The sequence below is a fragment of the Chiloscyllium plagiosum genome, unplaced genomic scaffold, assembly GCF_037043375.1.
Source record: "Chiloscyllium plagiosum isolate Xiang-an unplaced genomic scaffold, Cpla_swu_hap1 HiC_scaffold_2, whole genome shotgun sequence".
NCBI classification, from domain to species: domain Eukaryota; kingdom Metazoa; phylum Chordata; class Chondrichthyes; order Orectolobiformes; family Hemiscylliidae; genus Chiloscyllium; species Chiloscyllium plagiosum.
In genome coordinates this window covers 49926631-49951306 of record NW_028270140.1, presented here as the reverse complement: position 1 = coordinate 49951306, position 24676 = coordinate 49926631, and the positions used below count along the sequence as shown (strand labels likewise).

General features: G+C 41.8%; 1 protein-coding gene across 25 annotated transcripts in view; it reads left to right on the top strand.

Annotated features, from left to right (window-relative positions):
* The window catches only part of LOC122562121 (receptor-type tyrosine-protein phosphatase delta), a 2484958-nt gene that overhangs the window by 2436773 nt on the left and 23509 nt on the right, over positions 1–24676 (top strand). For all 25 annotated transcript variants that reach the window (XM_087996666.1, XM_087996678.1, XM_087996656.1 and 22 more), the window contains one exon: positions 105–259. In XM_087996666.1, the coding sequence (XP_087852792.1) occupies positions 105–259 (155 nt within the window). The remainder of the gene's footprint in view (positions 1–104; positions 260–24676) is intronic.

The following is a 24676-nucleotide window of genomic DNA, read 5'->3' as shown; positions in this document are numbered from 1 at the left end:
ATGGCAGTGTGAAAGCATCGTCCAATATTGTTATTTTCTTTTGGGTGGGGGTGGAAATTATAAATGTTCTCATCGGTCAGTTAATAAAATTGTCTTGTCTACAGATTGGCTGCAGTGAAAAGAGGGAAGTACGACAATTCCAGTTCACAGCATGGCCTGATCATGGGGTTCCAGAACACCCAACACCATTCCTGGCCTTCCTGCGGCGAGTAAAAGCCTGCAACCCTCCAGATGCTGGGCCAATGGTTGTACATTGTAGGTAAGTGACAGCTTTAACAAATACACTGCCGTCAGGAAGCCGTGACTACATTTCACTTAAATCAGAAAAGGATAGTGGTGCAACATGTCAACAAACATTCGCAATGCAACTTAAGTTCATCACTTGCAATTTGAGATTTGTAAATTGGTGCTGAAAGCTGTTATTTACCAGCAGTTTTCCTGGACTTATTCTTTGCTGTTTAGCAGAGGGATTAATCCACGGTGTTACATGTAAATGAAAAATGTGGAAGAAAAAGATATTTATTGCACAACATTTCTACACAATCAATGTTGTTTCTCTAAAGACTGGCATATGGTCAGATTACAGTAGCGTATAACAAGGGATCAGACATTCACATTGTAATCCCTGGCATTGTGATGATATAGACCTTGCCACGAACCATCATAACATATCTATGTTCCATAGAAAAAGGGAGTGTTTCTCACATGCTTCTATTGACAGGTGTGCTGCAGTATTCAGATGATATTTGAGTGTATTGTCTGCCCCCAGGGACCATTACCCTGTTGTACTCAAGAGCCATTTTGTACTTAGCCCTGCTTATGACACTAACATCGCAATTTATAGGTTTAATTTGAAGAATGTTTGTATGTACTCCGTGATTTTTACAAGATCAATGTAGCTTATAGTATTCTTTTGTAAAACTGGAATGTTCTGTTCATTCAAATGAAAATTAGTTAAGTCTTTTCACAAGATTAACACTTGGAGGTTGTAGAGGACTAATTTGTGATACAGCATATTGGTAAGTAAACCATTCTTCTTCTTATCACTTCTTACATCTCGTGGTTTACAAGGCAGATGTTTGGTTCCAGAGCTAGATTTGCTTGGAAAGCTTTTAACCTATTACCAGAGCGGCAACACTTCACACTGAGCATGATAAAGCAGGAGATCCTGTTGCTCACTTCTCCTTCTGTAGACATATCAGAAGCATTTTCAGGAGGTTACTCGATCTGTTTTGCCATCCTACATGAAGTATACTGTGAATAGATAGTTATCCACTTTGGTGGCAAAAACAGGAAGGCAGATTATTATCTGAATAGTTATTGACTCCGAACTTCCCCACTGAACAATTAGGATTAGGCAATAAATACTGGCCTAGGCTACAATACCCAAATTTCATGATCAAGTAATAAAAAAAACCTACACCTATTGACAAAACTCATGTGTGACAGCAAGTAAAAATGATCTTATGTGCTCACAAGGGAGAAATGTGAATTCACACCCAAAGTCTTTCTGACACACAACAAGACTGCATGACAATGGGTGGTTGGGAAGGCAGAAATAAATTATCCTTCTAGCAAAAATATGCTAAGTTCAACATGCGCATCCCATTTCTCACCTCAGTTGTGAGATGCAAGTCTAACCCAGGTCTTTGATGTGGGACTTGAGGCTCCTTCTCAAAACTCTCCATCACTGGAACTCCTGATATTATTTCTTTGTCTGTTGTCAAGTAATTTGGAGGAATTGCTTGATGTGATTAGCCAACCATTCCATTGCTGAGAGACAACCAGAATAGTAGAAGGTGAACTAAGTGCACCTTGAATGAAACAAAGACCTATGAATGCTAGAAATCTGAAACAAAACAGAAATTGCAGGAGAAAATCAGCATGTCTGAATGTGTGGTTGGAAAGAGAGTTAACATTCCGACACCAGTGACTCTACTTCAGAACTGCATCTTGATCGTGTTTCATTTATAAATTCCTGTCTCCCATTGTGAAAGGCAGAATATTTGAGCATGATCGTGTATCTATCCAACACCTACACATGCTCACTTCCAGCATGCAGGAGCAGTATTACTCCATTTTTCCTCTTGATCTATTGATGTTGCAGCCAGTTGCTTCTGTACCATTATCTCATCATAGGGCCGATAATTAATCCACAGAAAAAAGGTCAACCCTAGATCAATAACTCAGTAATTGACAAATATTTGAAGCAGAAAAAGGCACACAGGGAGAAGGGTTTGATTGCTTCAACCAAGGGTTATCACTGGCACAGTCGTCAAATAGTCTGCTTTAGTGATAGAAAAGATTTTGTCACAGCATATATTGGTTGTGTTACAAAGGGTTTTTTGGAACTCCGTATATTCTGTCATTATAAAATGATAGCCATTGTAAAACATTGCCAACAGCACTCAATAATAAGTAAAACTGTGATGTAGACATTAGCCAAAGAGACATTGTTTCCAGATGATGCATAGTAGGTTTTATTAATGGTATTAAAATAATTTTGAATGACATTTTAGAAAGATTTGCAAAATAACTGCAACTGTACAAGCAACAATTATGATCAAATGAGCCCAAGGAAGCTGACACTCCATCAGTTCTGCAATTTCTGATGGAGTGTCAATGAACCAGTTCATGTAAAGTCCTTCTCTATCCCTGCATGCTCTCTACCCCCTCTTAGCGACCTACTTTCCTGCCAGTCTTGGTGTCATTAGCAAGGATAGCAACTGTGCATTTGGTCTCTTCAACCAAATAATTTAAACAGAGTATAAATAGGTGAACCCCAAGCAATGATCCCTGTTGCAGTCCACTGATTACATCTTGCCACCTTGAAAGAATCTTATGTATTGGTACTGTGTGCTGCTGTTAACCAGTCCTTTATTCATGCTGGTCTGTTAGCTCCTATACCATGTCCTGCTACATGTTGTGTCACAATCTTTGATATGTCGCCTTTTCAAATCCTTTCAGTGCTCATTCACTATCCTTGATAAAGCAAGCAATTGAGATTGTGCTCAAAACAATTGGATAGACTCACTCCGGTGGACAACAGCCCACAATTAAAGTTGCACGGTTCCTCTTTGGGTATACAAACAAGAATTGTGACTGTCCAGGTCATGTTCAAAACATTTCTTCTTCCTGCCCATGTACTTGCCACCCTTTTATGCTTTCAATTAATATTCTAATAAGCTGAACCAATTGGGGTTAGTGCTGCAGCAGACATGGTGGCTGAATATTTCACTACACCATACACTATTGGTGACCCGACTGCACATCAGGATATCTGGATTGACAGTTTTTTTTTCTAAGCTTCCATGCTGAAGGCTTTTTTATTTAATTGATTTGACAAACAGGTTGGAAAATCGATGTATTGTTGAGTTGGTGCACCATTTCAATTCTGTTCCCTGCCAGATTTTGCTAAATTTGGCAGCTTGAACAAAGTCAGAACTGCAATTTTTCTATTTGTTCCCAACTTTCTGTTTACAACCTGGGTCACATTTTTTACATTGCATATAAATGAACACAGAACATCCAAGCGTTAGATACTTGCCTCGTTTGCGGGGCACAATTTTCTGTATTTTACTATGTAGAGTGAAAATTTACCCACACATGAAAACATAAATAAATTTCACTCAACTGGCTTACTCAGTTCTACTCACCTCTGAGTCAGAAGGATGCAGGTTCAAGTCCCACTCCAGGACCTGAGCCAAAAAAAGAAGGATGATACTGAGTGAGTGATATGCCCTCTTTCATCTGAGGGTCAATAGGTGGGTATAAAGGATTGTACAGGCATCATTCGAAGATGAACTTGAAAATCATTCCCAATGTCCTAAACAACACTTGCTCATCAATCAATGTCTCTGCAGCAGATTTTTTTTATTCATCCATGGAATATGAGCATTGGTGTTCAGGCTTTTCTTTCCCACATCCCATAGATGAATGAAAAAAATATCTGCTGCAGAGAAGTTGGATTGAATAGCAAATATTGTTCAGGACATTAGGAATGATTTTAATGTTCAACTTTGAATAATGCCGTTACATTCCTTTACACCTACCTAGTTGACACATTGTATGAAAAAGGACATCTCACTCACTCAGTATCAGTCTACATTTTCCTTTGAGAAGTTGGTGGTGAGCTGTCTTCTTGAACTGCTGCACCCAGCATACCATGAGGACAAGAGTTCTAGGATTTTGACACAGTGATAAAAGACAACATGTTTTCACGTCAGATGATGAGTAGCAACATAAGGAACCTGCAGGTGATGATGTTCCCATGTATCTGCTGCCCTTGTCCTTTGAGATGGTGTAGTGGTCAAGCTTTGGAAGGTGCTGTATAAGGATCTTTGGTGAATTTTCTGCAGTGCATCTTGTAGATGATACAAGCTGCTCCTTATGGGTTCAGTGGTGCAGAAGGTGCATTTTTCTGGATTATGGTGCTAATCAAGTGGATTGCTTTGTCCTGGAGGTGACAAGCTTCTTGTTTGTTATTAGAGCTACACTCATCCAGCCAAATGGGGTGTATTCCATCGCATTCCTGACTTATGCCTTGAAATGGTAAACTGGGAAATCTGAAGAGGAGTTATGTACTTCGGGATATCTATTCTCTGAAAGGAGTATTTATGGCTAGTCCAGTTCAGTTTCTTGACAATGGTAACTCCCACAAAGTTGATATTGGAAATTCGCTGATGGTAACAATACAGAATGTCAAGGGGACAATAGTTAGATTCTCTCTTGTTAGAGATGGTCATTGTCTGACATTTGAAAGATGTGAATGTTGCATGTCACTTGTCAGCCCAGACATGAATTGTCTAGTCATTATCAAGTTGTTGCTGTGAGAGCTTGATGTGCACAAATTGGCTGCAGTGTTTTCTAGACCACAACAGTGACTGTATTGCAGAAGTATTTCACTGGCTGTAAAATACTTTGGGATGGTCTGTGGTGATGAAACTGCAAAAGAAATGCAAGTCTTAGTTTTCTTTCTATCAGTTTCCTTTTGTGTTGTAACAATCTTTGTGTACTCTGGGATGAATTTATAACGTTGAAAAAACTTTTGTTTGCAGAGACGAAGTATTAAATCTCATATCCAATCCCAACCTGCTCCTTAAGTAATTTAACAGAGGTGGGATATTGATCCAGCACCACTGTTCCAATTTCAGGATAGGACTTCATCCTTTTAATTTCACTGTATTGTTAAGTCCTTCCCTAATATTTGATAACACAGGAATATTGAATTAAATAAACACCTTGAGCCATTGTTTTATTAAATGATATTAAATTAAAATATAAGGGCGGCACGGTGGCTCAGTGGTTATCACTGCTACCTCACAGCGGCAAGGACCCGGGTTCGATTCCAACCTTGGGTGACTGTCTGTTTAGAGTTTGCACGTTCTCCCCATGTCTTCGTGAATTTCCTTCAGGTGCTCTGGTTTCCTCCCATGGTCCAAAGATATGCAGGTTAGGTGAATTGGCCATCCTAAATTCCCCATTGTGTTGAGGGGTGTGTGGGTTAAGTGCATTTAGTCAGGGGTAAATGTGGGATAGCAGGGTAAGAATATGAGTCTGGGTGGGTTCCTCTTCGGAGGGTCAGGGTGGACTTGTTGGGCCAAACGGCCTGTTTCCATACTGTAGGAATTCTAAAATGTTTTTGGTCAGATTAGTGAGCTGATGCACAGAGTGTTGACATCATCAAATTTACATAAAAACTTTCTTAAATCATAAACATAGAGAAGTTCCTTTATCTCTGATAGTTTAATATAATTCAATATTTATATTTATTGAACGTATAGGTATTGGAACTTTGAATTTTGTTCCAAATTACAATGAAGGATAATGCTGTCCAGAGTTTATTATTCACTGGGGTCTAGTTCAAGGCAGTGCTAACTTCAAGGATACAGTTGTGCAATTTTGTTGAGTAAGAAAGTCCAGAGTTTTATTTTGTATAAATCTAATTTGTAGTTGACATTAAACTGAAATTTGCAGTATAAATACTGAAGTTGCCAGCCTTAAGCAGTGTTTTAACAAGTCTGCCAGCCAAATAATAACTTATTTGAAAACTAGTTGAAACTGGATCCTCATTAAGGAGGTCAGATAGACCTTTGGGTTTGGGAGAATAGAAAACCAGCCAATTTAATGCAATTTAGCACTTGAGTGAGAGAATAGAGTGCCGGAATTACATGATTAAGGGAGTTCAGAGGAGGAAGGGAAAGTAATATTCTGTTAATAATCCGATGCTTTTAAACAAACAAATTTTAAGCTGTGCAGGACTTAACAAAGCAAACAGTCAGTACAATCCAGGCAGAATAAACAAAGAACAGTATAGCAAAGGATCAGGCCCTTCAGCCCCACCAAATGGCACCAACTTTCTAAATGAGAAACCTTTTGCAATCATAGAGTTATGGAGATACCCAGCACAGAAACAGACCTTTCAGTCCAACTTGTCCATGCCGAACAGATATCCTAAACTAATCCAGTCCTGTTTGACAGCACTTGGCCCATATCCCTCTAAACCCTTCCTATTCGTATACTCATACAGATGCCTTTTATACGTTGTTGTAATTGTACCAACCTCCACCATTTCCTCTGATAGCTTATTCCAAACTCACACCACCCTCTGCATGAAAAAAGTTGTCCCTTAGGTCTCTTTTAAATTTTTCCCCCTCACCCTAAAGCTATGCCCTCTTAGTTCTGAACTCCCCCACTCCAGGGAAAAGGTCTCGTCTATTTACCTTATCTTTGCCTCTTATGATTTTATAAACCTCTATAAGGTCATCCCCTCAGCCTCCGACGCTCCAGGGAAAATAGCCCCAGCCTATTCAGCCTCTTCCTAGAGCTCAAACTCATCAACCCTGGCAACATCCTTATAAACCTTTCCTAAACTGTCTCAAGTTTAACAATATCCTCCTGATAGGAGGGAGACCAGAATTGCATACAATATTCCAAAAGTGGCCTAACCAATGTCATGTACAGCTGCAACATGACCTCCCAACTCCTAAATTCAATGCTGTGACAAATAAAGAAAAGCATACCAAACACGGCCTTCACTATCCTACCTACCTGTGACTCCACTTTCAAGGAACTATGACCCTACACTCCAAGGTCTGTACGTTCAGCAACACTCCCCAGGGCCTCACCATTAAGTGTATAAGTTCTGACCTGATTTGCCCTTCCAAAATGCAGCGCCTAATATTTATCTAAATTAAACTCCATTAGCCACTCCTCAGCCCATTGGCCCACCTGATCAAGATCCTGTTGTACTCTGAGATAACTTTGACTATCCATTACTCCTCCAATTTTGGTGTCATCTGCAAACTTACGAACTATACCACCTTTCGTCTCAATGCAGTCCATATCCCTCTATTCCATGCCTATTCATATATCTATCATGATGCCTCTTAAACGTTTCTATTGCATCCAGCTCCACCTCCACCTCTGGCAGTGCATTCCAGGCACTTACCACCCTCCTGCCTTGCACGTCTCCTTTAAACTTAATCCTTTTTACCTTAAGTCTATGTCCCCTAGTAACTGACATTTCTACATTGGGAAAAGGACTATCCATTCTCTCCATGTTTCTCATAATTTTGTAAGTGTCTATTGAGTTGGCTCTCATCCTTCAGTGTTCAACTGAAAATAAACCAAGTTTCTCCTCAAAGCTAATACCCTCCTAACCAGGCAACATTCTATTAAACCTTTTCTGTACCCTCTCCAAAGCCTTGACATCCTTCTGGTAGTGTGGCAACCAGGATTGTATTCAATATCACAAATGTGGTGGAACTGAAGTTCTATACAGCTGCAACATTACTTGCCAGTTTTTTATACTTTGTGCCCTGACCAATGAAGGCAAGCATGCTAATGCTACCCAAGGGTTCTGCCATATTCTGCTAAGGGCAGGTATCAGCCTAGCGATAATATCGCTGGACTGTCAATCCCGACAGAAAGTGAGGACTGCAGATGCTGGAGAGTCAGAATTGAAAAGTGTGGTGCAAGTCAGGCAACATCTGAGGAGAAGGAGAGTTGTCGTTTCGGGCATAAGCCCTTCATCAGACATGTTGGGGGACAGGGGGCTGAGAGATAAATAGGAGGGTGGGGTGGGACTGGGGGCAAGATAGCCAGGAAAGCAATAGGTGGATGCAGATGGGGGGTGATTGTGATGGGTTAGTGGGAAGGGTGGAGCGGATAGGTGGGAAGGAAAGTGAACGGGGGTACAGATCAAGAGGGTGGTGTCGAGCTGGAGGGTTGGATCTGGGATGAGGTGGGGGGAGGGGTGTTTTAAAAAAATTCTCAAGGTCAGGTTCGTAGGAGAGTAGTCTGACACAGAACAAACGACCAAGAGGCGAGTCTGCTAGAATATGCTTCAGCTTTTTATTCCCCGCAGCGTCGCCACAACCAGGTCTCATACTTACAACGGGTCTGGCTTATACTCACTCTACATGTTACCGGAACTGGGAGCCGTCAGTTCTCGTAGAGCGGTTGCCAACAACCCACGCTCGGCGGTTAAACGTAACCCCGGAGCAGACTCCCGGGTCTGGCTTATACTCACTCTACATGTTACCGGAACTGGGAGCCGTCAGTTCTCGTAGAGCGGTTGCCAACAACCCACGCTCGGCGGTTAAACGTAACCCCGGAGCAGACTCCCGGGTCTGGCTTATACTCACTCTACATGTTACCGGAACTGGGAGCCGTCAGTTCTCGTAGAGCGGTTGCCAACAACCCACGCTCGGCGGTTAAACGTAACCCCGGAGCAGACTCACCGAACTGGAGACTTTTCCAGCTGATATACTCTTTTCCAGATATAAACATTCATGTGAACAGCAGAGCAAGGCTAAAAAACACATTCCATTCTGGTTACATACAGATAAGAAGATTCACACGGGGAGGTGTGTAATAAGATTCACACGGGACTAAGCAACACCTCCATTCCGGTTAGATTCACACATGTATTGGGACATAATTTTTAACCGTTTCACCACATTCCACTGCTTGGCCCAATACATGTGTTACATTATGATTCACACATGTATTGGGACATAATTTTACACCACAAGGGGAGATTTGGAAACTAGTGAAGTCGATGTTGGTGCCATGTCGTTGAAGGGTCCCAAGGAGGAAAAGAGGCATTGTTCCTCCAGTCATCAGGTGACTTGGATTTAGCAGTGGAGGAGCCCAGGACTTGCATATCCTTGGTGCAGTGGGAGGGGGAGTTGAAGTGTCAGCCACAGGACAGTAGGGTTGCTGGGTGCCTGTGTTTCAGAGATGTTCCCTGAAACACTCCTGGAGTTGACATTCTGTCTCCCCGATGTAGAGGAGGTCACATCGGGAGCAACGGACACAGTAGATGAGATGGGTGGATGTGCAGGAAAATCTCTGTTGGATGTGAAGAGCTCCTTCGGGGCGTGAGCAGAAGTGAGGTGAGAAATGTGGATGCAGGTTTTACACTCACAGTGGCATGGGAGGGTGCTAGGAGTGGTTCATGGGGGGCATGAACCTAATGAGGGAGTCAGGGAGAGAATGGCCTCTGCAGAACACAGATAGGGGTGGAGAAGGAAATACATCTCTGGTACTACGGTCTGATTGGAGGTGGCGGAAATGGTGGTGGATAATGTGCTGTATCCGGATGTTAGTGAGGTAGGAGGTGAGGACCGGAGGATTCCATCCTTGTTGTGGTTGGAGGGGTGGGATTCAAGGGTGGAGGTGCGGGAAGTGGAGGAAATGCTCTTGAGGGCATTGTTGATCATGTGGGAGGGGAAATTGCGGTCCTGGATATAGGCCATCTGGCATGTCCTGGAGTGGAATTGCTCTCCTGGGAGCAGATATGGTAGAGGCGGAGGAATTTGAAGTAAGTGATCATGTTGTTATAGGAGTGGATGTAGGAAGAGATGTAGTCCAGGTAGCTGTGGGACTTGGTGCATTTGAAATTGATGTCCGTGTTGGGCTGATCGCTGGAGATGGCAACGGAGAGACCCAGGAAGTGGAGGGTGGTGTCCGAGATCATCCAGGTGAACCTAAGATCAGGATGGAAGGTATTCTTAAAATTGATGAACTGTTCCACCTTCTTGTGGGAGTACAACATGCTGCCGATCCAGTTATTTCTCAAAGCAATTAACAATTTGTATTTGTAATGTTTCATGTTTTCATGTTATGGCAAAGAGTTTTACACCAAATTAATTACTTTCATGCACAAATGCCAATTTGCATTTTGTGGGTCCTACAAACTGCAGTCAAATAATTGACCAATTTAGTGGTATTGACTGAGAGATAAATGTTGTCGAGGACACAAGGAGAATTCACCATGTGTAATGTTTAGTTGATAGTACCTGGGTTTAACGTCTCACCTGAAGGATAACACCTCCAGTATTTCAGGAGTCTCTCCATGTTGAAGGGTGCTCAAAACTCTGAACTGCTGCTTGAAATCACAATCTTCTCAACCAGACTTGACTCACGTGCCACTCAGTCAAAGCTAGCATCAGACATTGCGATAATTTCTGAACAAAGGTTAAGGTGTTGTCTGTGTTTTGGACAATTTATGTGTTAAAAGTACTTTGCCCAAGCCTCTTGTCACTGAGATGTTCAAAGAGACATAGAATTTGGTTTGCAATTCCACTCATTTTTATTAACAAAGTACTCCTTACTAAAACCATCATATAAGCATTTCCAAATTCCCATAATATTGGAGAAAGTTAGCACTGCAGATGCTGGAGATCAGAGTCGAGAGTGTGGCACTAGAAAAGCACAGCAGGTCAGGCAGCATCCAAGGAGAAGGGGAATTGACATTTCGGGCATCCCCTGATGAAGGGATTTTGCCTGAAACATCGATTCCCCTGCTTCTCGAATGCTGCCTGACCTGCTGTGCTTTTCCAGCACCACACTCTCAACAATATTTACTCTTTACTTGACTCTATCTGTCTGAGAAAGGATATTATCCAAACTGATTCATGTGTTTGAGCGAGGTTGCTGGTGTCTCATTCCTCTCCAACATAGGGCTGGTTCTCTTCCACGAAGGTGGATCTCACAGGTCAGTGAGGATTTTCACCTGGATCCTTTTGGGTTGCTGCAAGTCTTCCACCTAGTCTTGCTGCTAGGGTTTTCTGAAGGTGTGGCTTCGCGCTTTTGCCCCTTCACACTGGACCTTTGAGTTCTATGACCTTTGACCAATGGGGTCATGAGTGGGATTCAAAGCAACCAGTGGGGTAGTGGTAACACTCTTGACTATTGCCTTGCCAGGGAGATGTAAAAGGCACATCCTTGGGCACTGGCTGGAAGTCAAGATGCTGTAAAGCCTGATTATAACTTCCCTAATACACAACCCTCAGTCTGGCTGTAGCTTGTTCCCTTTTTGATCTTGGTTTCCAGTGTTTTCTGTAGCTTATACCTGCTGTATAATTTAGTTTGGTCAATTTTCTGTAAGGAGAAAGTGAGGACTGCAGATGCTGGAGATCAGAGCTGAAAATGTGTTGCTGGAAAAGCGCAGCAGGTCAGGCAGCATTCAAGGAGCAGGAGAATCAACGTTTCGGGCATGAGCCCTTCTTCAGGAGAGCTCATGCCCGAAACGTTGATTCTCCTGCTCCTTGGATGCTGCCTGACCTGCTGCGCTTTTCCAGCAACACATTTTCAGCAATTTTCTGTAAGGCCAGATTTCTCTAATTGTGGGTAAATTCAGAATGTCCATTTTTTTTGCGACCATGGACACTTGACCATAGTAACTTTAAAACTTATAAAGTTAATGGTCTCTAAACCTGGCCAACTTAATTGTGGGGATATGGATGTCATAGTTCCACTATTTTCATAGAGTCAGATTTAGCTTTTATTAAGTCTCATTATTCTTTCCTGGTTGAGATTCCAGACATCCATTTGACTGCTTAAACAGTTGAGTCCCAAAAGAAATTGCTTGATTGACAGCTCTGACTCTCTGAACTATTCTATCCATTGCACAATGTTTATTCACACAATGTTGGTTTCAAGTGCTTGCAGTTTCTGCCGTTGATGCTTTGGTATGTCTGGACAATTGGCACTTTTATGTGTTTACAGTAAGTGTCTTGTGATGAATGAATGGCTGCAGGTAGTTCTTCTATAAAACTATGGTTTGCATCCATGTGCAACCCTGCTTTATAGAAAAATTGTGCTTTAGAAACAATCCTTTAAAGTGTTAGCAATGTAATCACGTTACAGCCAACACACATTTTAAAAGTTCGCAGTTTAGACCTTAAGACATAGGAGGATAAATTAGACCATTCACCCATTGAGTCTGCTGTACAATTCAATCATAGCTGATAAGTTTCGCTTGTTTTCTCCCCATAAACCTTGACCTCTTGATACTCAAGAGCCTATGTATCTCAGTCTTAAATATACTCAATGATCAGGCCTCCACAGCCGACTATGGCAATGAATTCCATAGATTCACCATTCTTTGGCAGCAGAAGTTTCTCATTATCTCCATTCTAAGAGGTCTTCCCTTTACTATAAGGCTGTGCTCTCAGGAACCAGTCTGTCCTACCAATAGAAACATCTTCCCGACATCTACTCTGTCCAGGCCATTCAATATTCTGAGCCCAAAGCTGCACACATGACTCAAAACGTGGTCTAACCAGAACCTCATAGACCCTCAAGTGCATTCTTGCTTTTCTATTCAAGTCCTCTCAAAATAAATACCATTGTTGCATTTGCCTTCCGAGCAACTGATTCAACCTGCAAGTTTACCTTGAGAGAATCCTGGACTAGAACTTCCAACTCTCTTTGCAATTCACACTTCTGATTTTTTTTCTTTCCATTTAGAAAATAGTCCATGCCTCTATTTAACCTACCAAAGTGCATGATCTCACTTTCCCACGTTGTACTCCACCTGCCACTTCTTTACCCACTCTACTAATCTGTCTAAATCCATCTGCAGCCTCCCCACAACCTCTATGTTACCTGTCCCTCTACCTATATTTGTATCATCTGCAAACTTAGCCAGAATGCCCTCAGTTCCTTCATCTAGATTGTTAATGTATAAAGTGAAAAGTTGTGGTTCCAACACTGAGCCTTGTGGAACTCCACTTGTCACCGGCTGCCATCCTGAGAAGGACCCTTTTATCCCCATTCTCTGCTTCTGCCAGACAGCCAGCTGCTATTTATGTTAACACCTTGTCTCTAACATCACGGTTCCTTATCTTACTCAGTAGCCTCCTGTGCAACAACTTGTCAAAGGCTTTCTTGAAGTCCAGGTAGATAACATACATTAGCTCTCCTTGGTCTAACTGTTCACTACTTACTCAAAGAATTCTAGCAACTTTGTCAGGCATGACCTCCCCTTGATGAAACCATGCTGACTTTGCCCTTTTCGCCAAACACTTCCAAATATTCAGAAATCTCATCCTTCACAGTGAATTCCAGGATCTTACCCACAACCGAAGTCCGGCTAATTGGTCTGTAATTTTCCATCTTTTGTCTTACTCCCTTTTTAAACAGGGGTGTCATGTTAGTGGCTTTCCAGTACTTGGGACTCTCCCTGATTCTAGCGATTCTTGAAAGATCACCACGAACACCTCCGCTATCTCTTCACCTATCTCCCTGATAACTCTGGTGTGTAGTCCATCTGGTCCAGGTTATTTATCCACTTTCAGGCCATTCAGCTTTTCTAGCACCTTCCCCTTTGTAATGGCCACCATACTCAGCTCTGCCTCGTCACTCTCTTTAATTTTTGGGATATTATTTGTGTCTTCTACCGTGAAGAATGACACAAAATAATTATTCAGTTCATCAGCCATTTCCTTGTTCCCTACTACTATCTCTCCCATGTCATTTTCCAGCAGTCCAATGTCCACTTTTGCATCTCTTTTGCCCTTTACATATCTGAAGAAACTCATACAGTCTTCCTTTATATTACTGGCTAGCTTACCTTCATATTTAATCTTCTCTGTCCTTTTTATTTGTTGCCTTTTGTTGGTCTTCATAAGCTTCTCAATCCTCTAATTTTCCACCACCCTTTGTCACATCATATGCTTTCTCTTTTGCTTTCTGCTATCCGTGATTTCCCTATCCTGCCTTGGTTGCCTCATCCTCCTTCTGCTGTGCTTCTTTGTCCTTGGGATGAATATCTACTGTGTCTCTTGAATTACTCCAGAAACTCCTGCCACTGTCTGTTCCACTGTCTTCCCGTCAATTCTACCCAGCTTCTCCATCATGCCTCTGTAGATGCCTATGTTCCGCTGTAATATTGGTACCTCTGATTCTATCTTCTCCCTCTCAAATTGCAGAATAAATTCAATCATATTATGATCACTGCCTTTCGAAACACTATTCCCAATCTGTCAGTCGCGTTCCAGCAAATTCATGTTAATGAATCGTGCACTTTAGCAGATTGACCTGCACTTTTTTAAACCAGCTTCTGTTTTTCTCATCCTGTTGTCTCCTTAACTCTTGCTCCGGGATGTGTAAGAAGTGAGGACTAAAGGGCTAATCTGTTTTCATAATAACCAGAATGAATCTCACATCATAATGATATGCTTTTTCAACAGCCTGCCTCAGCAATCATTAGCCCTTGTAGCTGTCTACTGGACAGCTCAGCTGACCTGACTGGAGCTCAATCTCACAACCTCATTCCTCAAATTTAATGCCACTACTGTGCAGTATTCCAACTTCCCACGACTCATAGCAAAGGGAATCCAGTTTTGTAACTTTTAATTCATGCGTGTGCGTACACACACACTCTCAGTCCATATTAATTTCTCTGACTGATTTGTTCACTTAGCTGCAACTGTAATGCTGTGACACTTGTTCATTTTGATTACTCAAGTAACTGAATATTATGACAAACAGCTCCATTCACTTGCAGTTTTTAGTGGTTTGCACAGTACAAGAAAAAGCAATCACTTGCCTGAAAAGCTTAGGTTTAGATGGCAAATTTCAGTTTTTTAATGAAAAGACAGATCTGTTGTTTTCATTGCTTTCATCATTAACTACCAAACATTCCAGTAAATAATAACCAACATAATTGCCACAACTAAATATCTTTGATTTCCGTCTGTACAGGAATGTTATTGTACACTTCTGGAGCATCAAGGTTAGGCATGAACCCAGACCTCTTAGTCCAGATATAGGGATAATACCAGTGTTCCACAACATCCCTCAGCCAGTGGCTTTAGATATTTTCTGATCAACCTGTTCAGAGTTTTATTACACACCTTCTGATGTGGTTGGACTTGAGCCCAGGCCTCCTGGTTCAAAGTTAGGAACATTGTGCCCCAAGAACCCTGCTACCGTTGTGTTGTATACTGGAATGTACAAACAAAAATCAGCTATTTATGTCTATGACCCTGTTCTGCCACATTCACTGAGATTGCAAATGTCTTGAAACCTAATTTTATGCTCCCACTTTTGCTACACACCCCTTCAATTTGTTGGATTATTAAAATAACATCAGTTTACCCCAGAATTAAAATTTGGATTTGATGCAGCATCAGGTATCATTTGTGAACAGTGTTCCAAACTTATCCTATCCTTTGTATGTAAATAAAAAAGAGAGGGGGCAGTTAGAAAATTTGACTGTGGCTTGGAAAAGCAGGGCAGGTCAAAGTGCTGCTGTTGACTGAGGACGCTCTGTAGTATGAGGGTATGACAAGGTAAGGCCTTCCTTTTTGTTTTAAATTCAGTAGTTAATGGAGCAGTAGTAATGACAGGTAGTGGAGTGGTATGCTCCTCTTCAGAGATGTGGAAGATCAGGGAGAAGTCAAATATCCCTGACAACTATGATTATAGAACAACATAGAACATTACAGCTCAGTACAGGCCCTTCAGCCCTCGATAATGCGCTGACCTGTCATACGAATCTGAAGCCCATCTAATCTACACTATTCCATGTACGTCCATATGCTTGTCCAATGACGATTTAAATGTACTTAAAGTTGGCAAATCTACGACCGTTGCAGGCAAAACATTCCATACCCTTACTACTCTCTGAGTAAAGAAACTACCTCTGACATCTGTCCTATATCTATCACCCCTCAATTTAAAGCTATGCCCCCTCATGCTTGCCGTCACCATACTTGGAAAAAGGTTCTCCCTGTCCACCCTATCTAACCCTCTGATTATCTTATTTGTCTCTATTAAGTCACCTCTCAACCTTCTCTCTAACGAAAACAGCCTCAAGTCCCTCAGCCTTTCCTTGTAAGACCTTCCCTCCATACCAGGCAACATCCTAGTAAATCTCCTCTGCACCCTTTCCAAAGCTTCCACATCCTTCTTATAATGCGGTGACCAGAACTGTACACAATACTCCAGAGTTTTGTACAGCTGTAGCATAATCTCATAGTTCTGGAACTCGATCCCTCTATTAATAAAAGCTAAAACACCATATGCCTTCTTAACAACCCTGTCAACCTGGGTGGCAACTTTCAAGGATCTGTGTACCTGGACACTGAGATCTCTCTGCTCATCTACACTACCAAGAATCTTACCATTAGCCCAGTACTTTGCATTCCAGTTACTCCGACCAAAGTGAATCACCTCACACTTGTCCGCATTAAACTCCATTTGCCACCTCTCAGCCCAGCTCTGCAGCTTATCTATGTCTCTCTGTAACCTACAACATCCTTCGTCACTATCCACAATTTCACCGACCTTAGTGTCGTCTGCAAATTTACTAACCCACCCTTCTACGCCCTTATCCAGGTCGTTTATAAAAATGACGAACAGCAGTGGACCCAACACTAACTCTTGCAGTACACCACTGGTAACTGGATTCCAGGATGAACATTTCCCATCAACCACCATCCTCTATCTTCTTTCAGCAAGCCAATTACTGATCCAAACTGCTATATCTCCCACAATCCCATTCTTCCGCATTTTGTACAATAGCCTACTGTGGGGAACCTTATCGAACACCTTGCTGAAATCCATATACACCACATCAACCGGTTTACTCTCATCTACCTGTTTGGTCACCTTCTCAAAGAACTCAATAAGATTTGTGAGGCACGACCTACCCTTCACAAAACTGTGCTGACTATCCCTAATCAAATTATTCATTTCTAGCTGATTATAAATCCTATCTCTTATAACCTTTTCCAACACTTTACCAACAACTGAAGTAAGGCTCACTGGTTTATAATTACCAGGGTTGTCTCTACTCCCCTTCTTGAACAGGGGAACCACATTTGCTATCCTCCAGTCTTCTGGCACTATTCCTGTAGACAATGACAATTTAAAGATCAATGCCAAAGGCTCGACAATCTCCTCCCTGGCTTCCCAGAGGATCCTAGGATAAATCCCATCCGGCTCAGGGGACTTATCTATTTTCACACTCTGCAGGATTTCTAATATCTCTTCCTTGTGAACCTCAATCCCACCTAGTCTAGTAGCCTGTATCTCAGTATTCTCCTCGACAACATTGTCGTTTTCTAGAGTGAATACTGTAGAAAAATATTCATAAAGTGCTTCCCCTATGTCCTCTGACTCCACACATAACTTCCCACTACTATCCTTGATTAGCCCTAATCTTACTCTCGTCATTCTTTTATTCCTTAAATACCAATAGAAAGCCTTAGGGTTTACCCTGATCCTATCCACCAACAACTTCTCATGTCTCCTCCTGGCTCTTTTGAGCTCTCTCTTTAGGTCTTTCGTGGCTGCCTTTTAACCCTCAAGCGCCCTAACTGAGCTTTCACATCTCGTGCTAACATAAGCCTTCTTCTTCCTCTTGACCAAAGATTCCACTTGCTTCGTAAACCACAGCTCCCATACTCTACAGCTTCCTCCCTGCCTGACAGGTACATATTTATCTAGAACACATAGGAACTTTTCCTTGAATAAGCTCCACATTTCTAATGTGCCCATCCCCTGCAGTTTCCTTCCCCATCCTATGCTTCCTAAATCTTGCCTAATCGCATCGTAATTGCCTTTCCCCCAGCTGTAACTGTTGCCCAGTGGTATACGCCTATCGCTTTCTATCACTAAAGTAAACATAACAGAATTGTGATCGCTGACTCCAAAGTGCTCACCTACTTCCAAGTCTAACACCTGGCCGGGCCTCATTACCCAGTACCAAATCTGATGTGGCTTCGCCCGTTGTTGGCCTGTCTGCATACTGTGTCAGGAAGCCCTCCTGCACACACTGGACAAAAACTGACCCATCTATCGTACTCGTTCTATAGTGTTCCCAGTCAATATTTGGAAAGTTGAAGTCCCCCGTGACAACTACCCTGTCTCTCTCACTCCTATCGAGAATCATCTTTGCTATCCTTTCCTCTACATCTCTGGAACTATTCGGAAGCCGATAGAAAACTCCCAACAGGGTGACCTCCTTTCCTGTTTCTAACCTCACCCCATACTACCTCAGTTGATGAGTCCCCAAACATCCTTTCTGCAACTGTAATACTGTCCTTGAACAACAATGCCCCACCTCCCCCTCTTTTACCATCTTCTCTATTCTGACTGAAACATGTAAATCCTGGAACCTGTAACAACCATTCCTGTCCCTGCTCTATCCATGTCTCCGAAATGGCCACAACATCGACGTCCCAGGTACCAACCCATGCTGCAAGTTCACCCACCTTATTCCAGATGTTCCTGGCGTTGAAGTAGACACACTTCAAACCAACTTCTTGCTTGCTGGTGCCATCTTGCGTCCCTGAAACTTGTTTTTGGACCTCCCTACTCTCAACCTTTTCTATACTCAAACTACAATTTTGGTTCCCATCCCCCTGTTGGATTAGTTTAAACCCACCCCAATAGCCTTAGCGAATTTCACCCCCAGGATATTGATACCCCTCTGGTTCAGATAAAGACCATCCTGCTTGTAGAGGTCCCACCAAACCCAGAAAGAGCCCCAATTATCCAAGAATCCAAAACTCTCCCCCCTGCACCATCCCTGTAGCCACGTGTTCAACTCCTCTCTCTCCCTATTCCTTGCCTCACCAGCATGTGGCACGGGCAACAAACCAGAGACAACAACTCTGTTCGTCCTAGCTCTAAGCTTCCATCCTAGCCCCCTGAATTTCTGCCTTAAATTCCCATTGTAGGAAGTGTATCCACCTGCAGCTCCCCTCAAACTGCATGGATCCACTGGAGTGGCACATTGGACTCACTAAGCAGCTTACAAGAGGCAGAATGTTTTGTAGGTAAGGGTTTCAGGGGTGTAGTCACACCAAATGTTCAACTAGACTTTAATACAAAGAGGGTAACAGGTAAAGCTTTGAGCTAAAAGCTGCCAGTCCTACCCTTCTCTCAACCAAGTTTCTGTAATGGTTACAATATGGTAGTTCTGTGTAGTAATCCAGGCTCTAAATTCATTTGCCTTAATGTTTAAACTTCTTATATTAAAGTTAATATACTTCAGACTACCACTCGCACCATATTCATTGACTGGGCCCTGCCTGTTCTTTGTACTGGACTTACTTGACTTAGCCTCTACCTTCTTTTCAATCATCCCACAAGGTGATGCACCGCTCTGGTTCCAACCCCCCGCTACACTAGTTTAAACCCTCTCAAATAAACCTCCCTGCAAGGTAATTGGTACAGTTTAGGTACAACCTGCCCTTCTTGTTCAGGAAATGATCCTAATGATCCTGATATCTGAAGCCCTCCTTCCTGCACCAGCTCTTTGGCCATGTATTCAACTGTTGAAAAATGTGATGCTGGAAAAACACAGCAGGCCAGGCGGCATCCGAGGAGCAGGAGAATCGACGTTTTGGGCATAAGCCCTTCTTCAGGCTTATGCCTGAAATGTCGATGCTCCTCCTCCTCAGATGCTGCCTGGCCTGCTGTGTTTTTCCAGCACCACATTTTTCAACTTTGGTCTCCAGCATCTGCAGTCCTCACTTTCTCCATGTATTCAACTGTACTATCTGACAGCTCAACATTCCAGCATTCAGATGTTTCAAGCGTGATAGACAGGGGTGTACAAGAGGTGGGAAATAGCATCACTGATGAAGAAGAATGTCACAGTTGCTGTCAGAGAAAACACCTTAGAGGGGGTCATCCAGCAAGGCCAGGAATAGAACTCAGGAATAGGAAAGGTACAGTCACTTTGATGGAGTTCTACAATTCGGTCTCCCAGTAGCCAGCAGGAGATAGAGGCAGAGATATAGGGGTAGATCATGGAAAAACGTAAAAACAAGTATGTTGTAGTGGGTGATTTTTTTTAATAGATATTTTTATTAGAAATTTAACATTTTTACAAGTTTACAAAAATAAACAAAACGCTCAGATATAAACATTGATATACAATTAGCTCAAATATACAATAGCCAAAATTTAACAACAAAACAAAACAAAACAAAAAAAAACAAAAAAGAAGAAAAAAAACAAACAAAACTCAACTATCTACTAATCTAACCTACAACTAACCAGAGTGTATATTTAAGTCTCTTACATGCTCGGAATGTGTTAACATCAGATGTAATAAAACCCGTATTCGTGCGGGATTCCTCCCCCGAGGGGCCCCGGAACAGCCAGGTTTGTAATCTCAATTAAATAAAAGTCCTTGTTAGGATAGCCGAAATATCTGTATTTATGTAATTCAATAAGGGCTGCCATATTTTATAAAATATTTCGGTCTTTCAGTGCACCATATTTGTAAGGAATTCAAGGGGAATACATATAGTGGGTGATTTTTAATTTCCCCAATATTGATTGGGACTCCCTTACTTGAAAGGGCTGAGATGGGACAGAAATTTTTCAATACATCCAGGAGCGTTTCCTGAAACAACATGTGGATAGTCTAACTCAGGAAGAGCTCATTCTAGACGTTGTATTGAGAAATAAGCCTGGCCAGATGATTGAACTTTCAGTGAGTGAGCTTTTTGGAAATTGTGATCACAATTCTATATGTTTTAAAACAGTTATGGATAAAGTTAAGACTGGTCCTTGGGTGAACATACTAAATTAGGAGAAGGCTAATTGCAGAAATATTGGTCAGGAACTGAAAAAATTAGATAGGGAGCAGCAGCTTGAGGGTAATTTGACATCAAACATACCTTTTAAAAATTAGTTGATCAGAATTCAAGACCAGTATTTTCCTGGGAGGAGGAAAGATAAGGATGGCAAGATTCAGGAACCCTGGATGATAAGAGGCGTTGAAATTTTAGTCAAAAAGAAAAATGAATCATACGAAAGGTTTAGGAAGCTGAAATCAGATCCTTGAGGAATATAAACAAAGCAGGAAACAAGAAATTAGGAAGGCTGAAAGGGGCCATGAAATGTACTTGGCAAGTAGAATTAAGGAGAATCCCAAGGTTGTCATTACATATATTAGGAAGAAGAAATTAACGAGGGAAAGAGTATGTCCACTCAAGGATAAAGGAAGGAATTGTTGCATGGAAGAAGCCAAAGGAAGTGAGTGAATCCCTTAATGAGTACTTCACATTGGTATTCGCTAAGGAGAAGGACATGGATTAGGGAATGGCACGTCGTTATTAAGGAGTAGGAAATGTTGGGTGCATTGAACAACATCACAGTACACATGTCCGCCGGGGCTTGAAGGGGTCTATCCTAGGATTCTGAGGGAAGCAAAGGAAGAGATTGCTGGCGTTTTGACAGAAATCTTTATGTCCCCTTTAGTGACAGCTGAGGTCCCAGAAGACTGGAGAATAGCCAATGTTATTCCCTTATTTAAGAAGAGCAACAGGGATGTTCTCTGAAATTAAAGGCCAGGCAGCCTTACATCAGCAATAAGAAAATTATTGAAGAAATTTCTTAGTGACAGAATTTACTCATATTTGTAAAATTATTGACTTATTCAGGATAATCAACATGAGTTTGTGCAGAGGAGGTTTTGTTTGACAAGTTTGGTGAAGTTTTTGAGGAAGTAATAAAGATGACTGAGGGTAGAGTAGAGGGTGTTGTCTGCCTGGACTTCACAAAAGCATTTAACAGCATCCCTCATGGGAGGCTGGTCCAGAAGATTAAATCACATGGGATCCATGATGAGTTGGTAAGTTGGATACAAATTTGGCTTGGTCATTGGCTTGGGTATTCATGGAGGAGTGTTTTTTTCTGACTGGAAATCTGTGATCAGTGATGTTCTGCTGGGGTCTCTGTTGATTATAATACATACAAATGATTTGGATGAAAATGCAAGTGGTCTGATTAGGAAGTTTGCAAATGACATGCAAATTTGTGGATAGTGAGAAAAGTTCTCAAAGATACAGCAGGATATAGATCAGTTGGAAATCTAGGCAGAGAAATAGCAGATGGAGTTTAATTCAGACATGTATGAGATGATGTATTTTGAGAGGACAAATGCAAGACTATAGTTTATAGTAAATGGCAGAACCCTTAGGAGCATTGATATACAGAAGGATCTTGGAGTGCAAGTCCATAATTCTCAGAATGTGGCAACACAAGTGAATAGGAGATTATGAAGGCATATGGCATGCTTACCTTCATTGGTCACGGCACTGAGTATAAAAGTTGACAAGTTATGTTGCAGCTCTATCATTTAGGCCACATTTGCAGATTTGTATGCAGTTTTGATCACCACACTAGAAGAAAGATATGGAGGCTTTGTAGAAGGTGCAAAAGAGATTCATCAGGGATGTTGACTGGAATGGAGAGTGTTAGCTACAAGGAGAGGTTGGACAAATGTAATTTTTTTTTCGTTAATGTGTCAGAGGCTGAGGGGTGACTTGATAGAAGGATTCAAAATTATGAGAAGCATGGATAGAGTGGATAGTTGGAGTCTTTTTCCCAGGGTGGAAATGCCAAATACTAGAGGGTTTGATTTAAGGTCAGAGGGGTTAAGTTGAAAGGAGATGTACAAAGCAAGTTTTTTATGGAGATGGTGGCAGGTGTCGAGTAAGTGCTGCTCAAGAGGTTGTAGAAGCTGATACAATAGCAATGTTTAAGAGGCATTGGACAGATAAGTGAACAGACAGGGAAGGGAGATATATGAACCATGTGCAGGCAGATGAGAATAATTTAGATTGCCATCACGGTTGCCATGGATGTGATCAGTTGAAGGGCATGTTCCTTTGCTGTAGTGCACTGTTCTATGTTCCATGTTCATATATAATTATGTTTCCTGATATGACTCCAGAAACACCTCTCTCTTAATTTTTATATCATGCCCCTGTTCAAATCTCCATATCACAGGAAATACTTCCTCTGTACACTATCTATCATGAAAAGTCTAACGTGTATTCAAACTTCCCCTCCATTAACAGTTGAAGATGAATGTTAAACATCTTTACTATATTGTCGTTTGAATAAAAATCCTGCATTTACAATTAGATTTGTTTCATGTGGAAAAAAAAATGATGATACTGATTATGGATTCTTACTCGATGGTTCTCACAAGACAGTGTGAGGTAGTTGATTCTGAGACCTGAATCAAAGTAAGGGAAACTGTGATGATATGAGGCTTGAGTTGGCTATGGTGAATTGTGAAATGTTTCTGAAAGGAATGACACTGGATAGACAATGGCAAAGGCAAACATTCAAAGTGTGAATGGGGTAAACTGCAAGAATTGTTTATTCCTGTCTTGTGCAGTCGTGCAAAGAGAACAATGAGCATATCGTGGCTTAAAAGAGAAATTAGAGGTAGTATTAAATGCAAAAAACAAGTTAGCAAGACAGTAGACCTGAACATTGGGAACAGTCTAGAAGTCAGCAAAGGAGAACCAAGGGATTGATTCAGAAGGAAAACATAGGGTATGAGAGTAAGTGAGCAGGGAACATAAAAACTGACTGTAAAAGTTTCTATAGGTGTGTAAAGAGAGAAAGGTTGATGAAAACTAATGTAAGCCCATTTACTGTCAGAAACCTGGGGAATTTATAATGGGAAATAAAGAAATAGTTGACGATCTAAATTCATTCTTGTGACCACCTTTGTGAAGACAGAAGTAATGTACCAGAAATGATAAGGAATGCTGGTTTAGTGAGAGGGAGTACCAGAAGCAAATCTGTGTATGTAGACGAATGATAATGGAGGCATTGATGGAATGCAGGCTAATAAGTCTTAAGAAAGTGGCTCTAGAAATAATGGATGCAGTGGTTGTCTTCCAAGATTCCTCAGACTCTGGAAAAGTTCCTAAAGATTGGAGGGTAGCTAATATCATCCCACTATTTAAAAAGGGAGGAAGAGGGTAAACAGGGAATTACAGAACAGCGAATCAGGCATTGGTAGCAGAGAAATGCCTTAGTCCATCATCACTGATTTTTTAGCAGAGCACTTAGATAGCAATATTAGAATCAGGCCCAGGCAGCATGGAATTACAAAAGCACGGTGGCTCAGTGGTTAGTACTGCTGCCTCACAGCACCAGGGACCTGGGTTCGATTCCAGCCTCAGGCGACTGTCTGTCTGGAGTTTGCATATTCTCCCCGTGTCTGCGTGGGTTTCCTCCAGGTGCTCTGGTTTCCTCCCACAGTCCAAAGATGTGCAGGTCAGGTGAATTGGCCATGCTAAATTGCCCGTAGAGTTAGGTTCATTAGTTCGGGGGAATGGAGTCTGGGTGGGTTACTCTTCGGAGGGTCGGTGTGGACTAGTTGTGCCAAAGAACCTGTAGGGAATCTAATCTAAAAGGAAAATCAAATCTACTGGAATTCTTTGACAACGTAACTAGTCGAGTTGATTGGGCGAGGCAGTGAATGTGGTTTATTTGGACTTTCGGAAAGCTTTCAACAAAGTCCCACAAAAAAATGTGTAAAATTAAAATACATGGAATTGAGGGTAGTATGTTGAGATGGATAGTCTGGTTAGCAGAGAGGAAA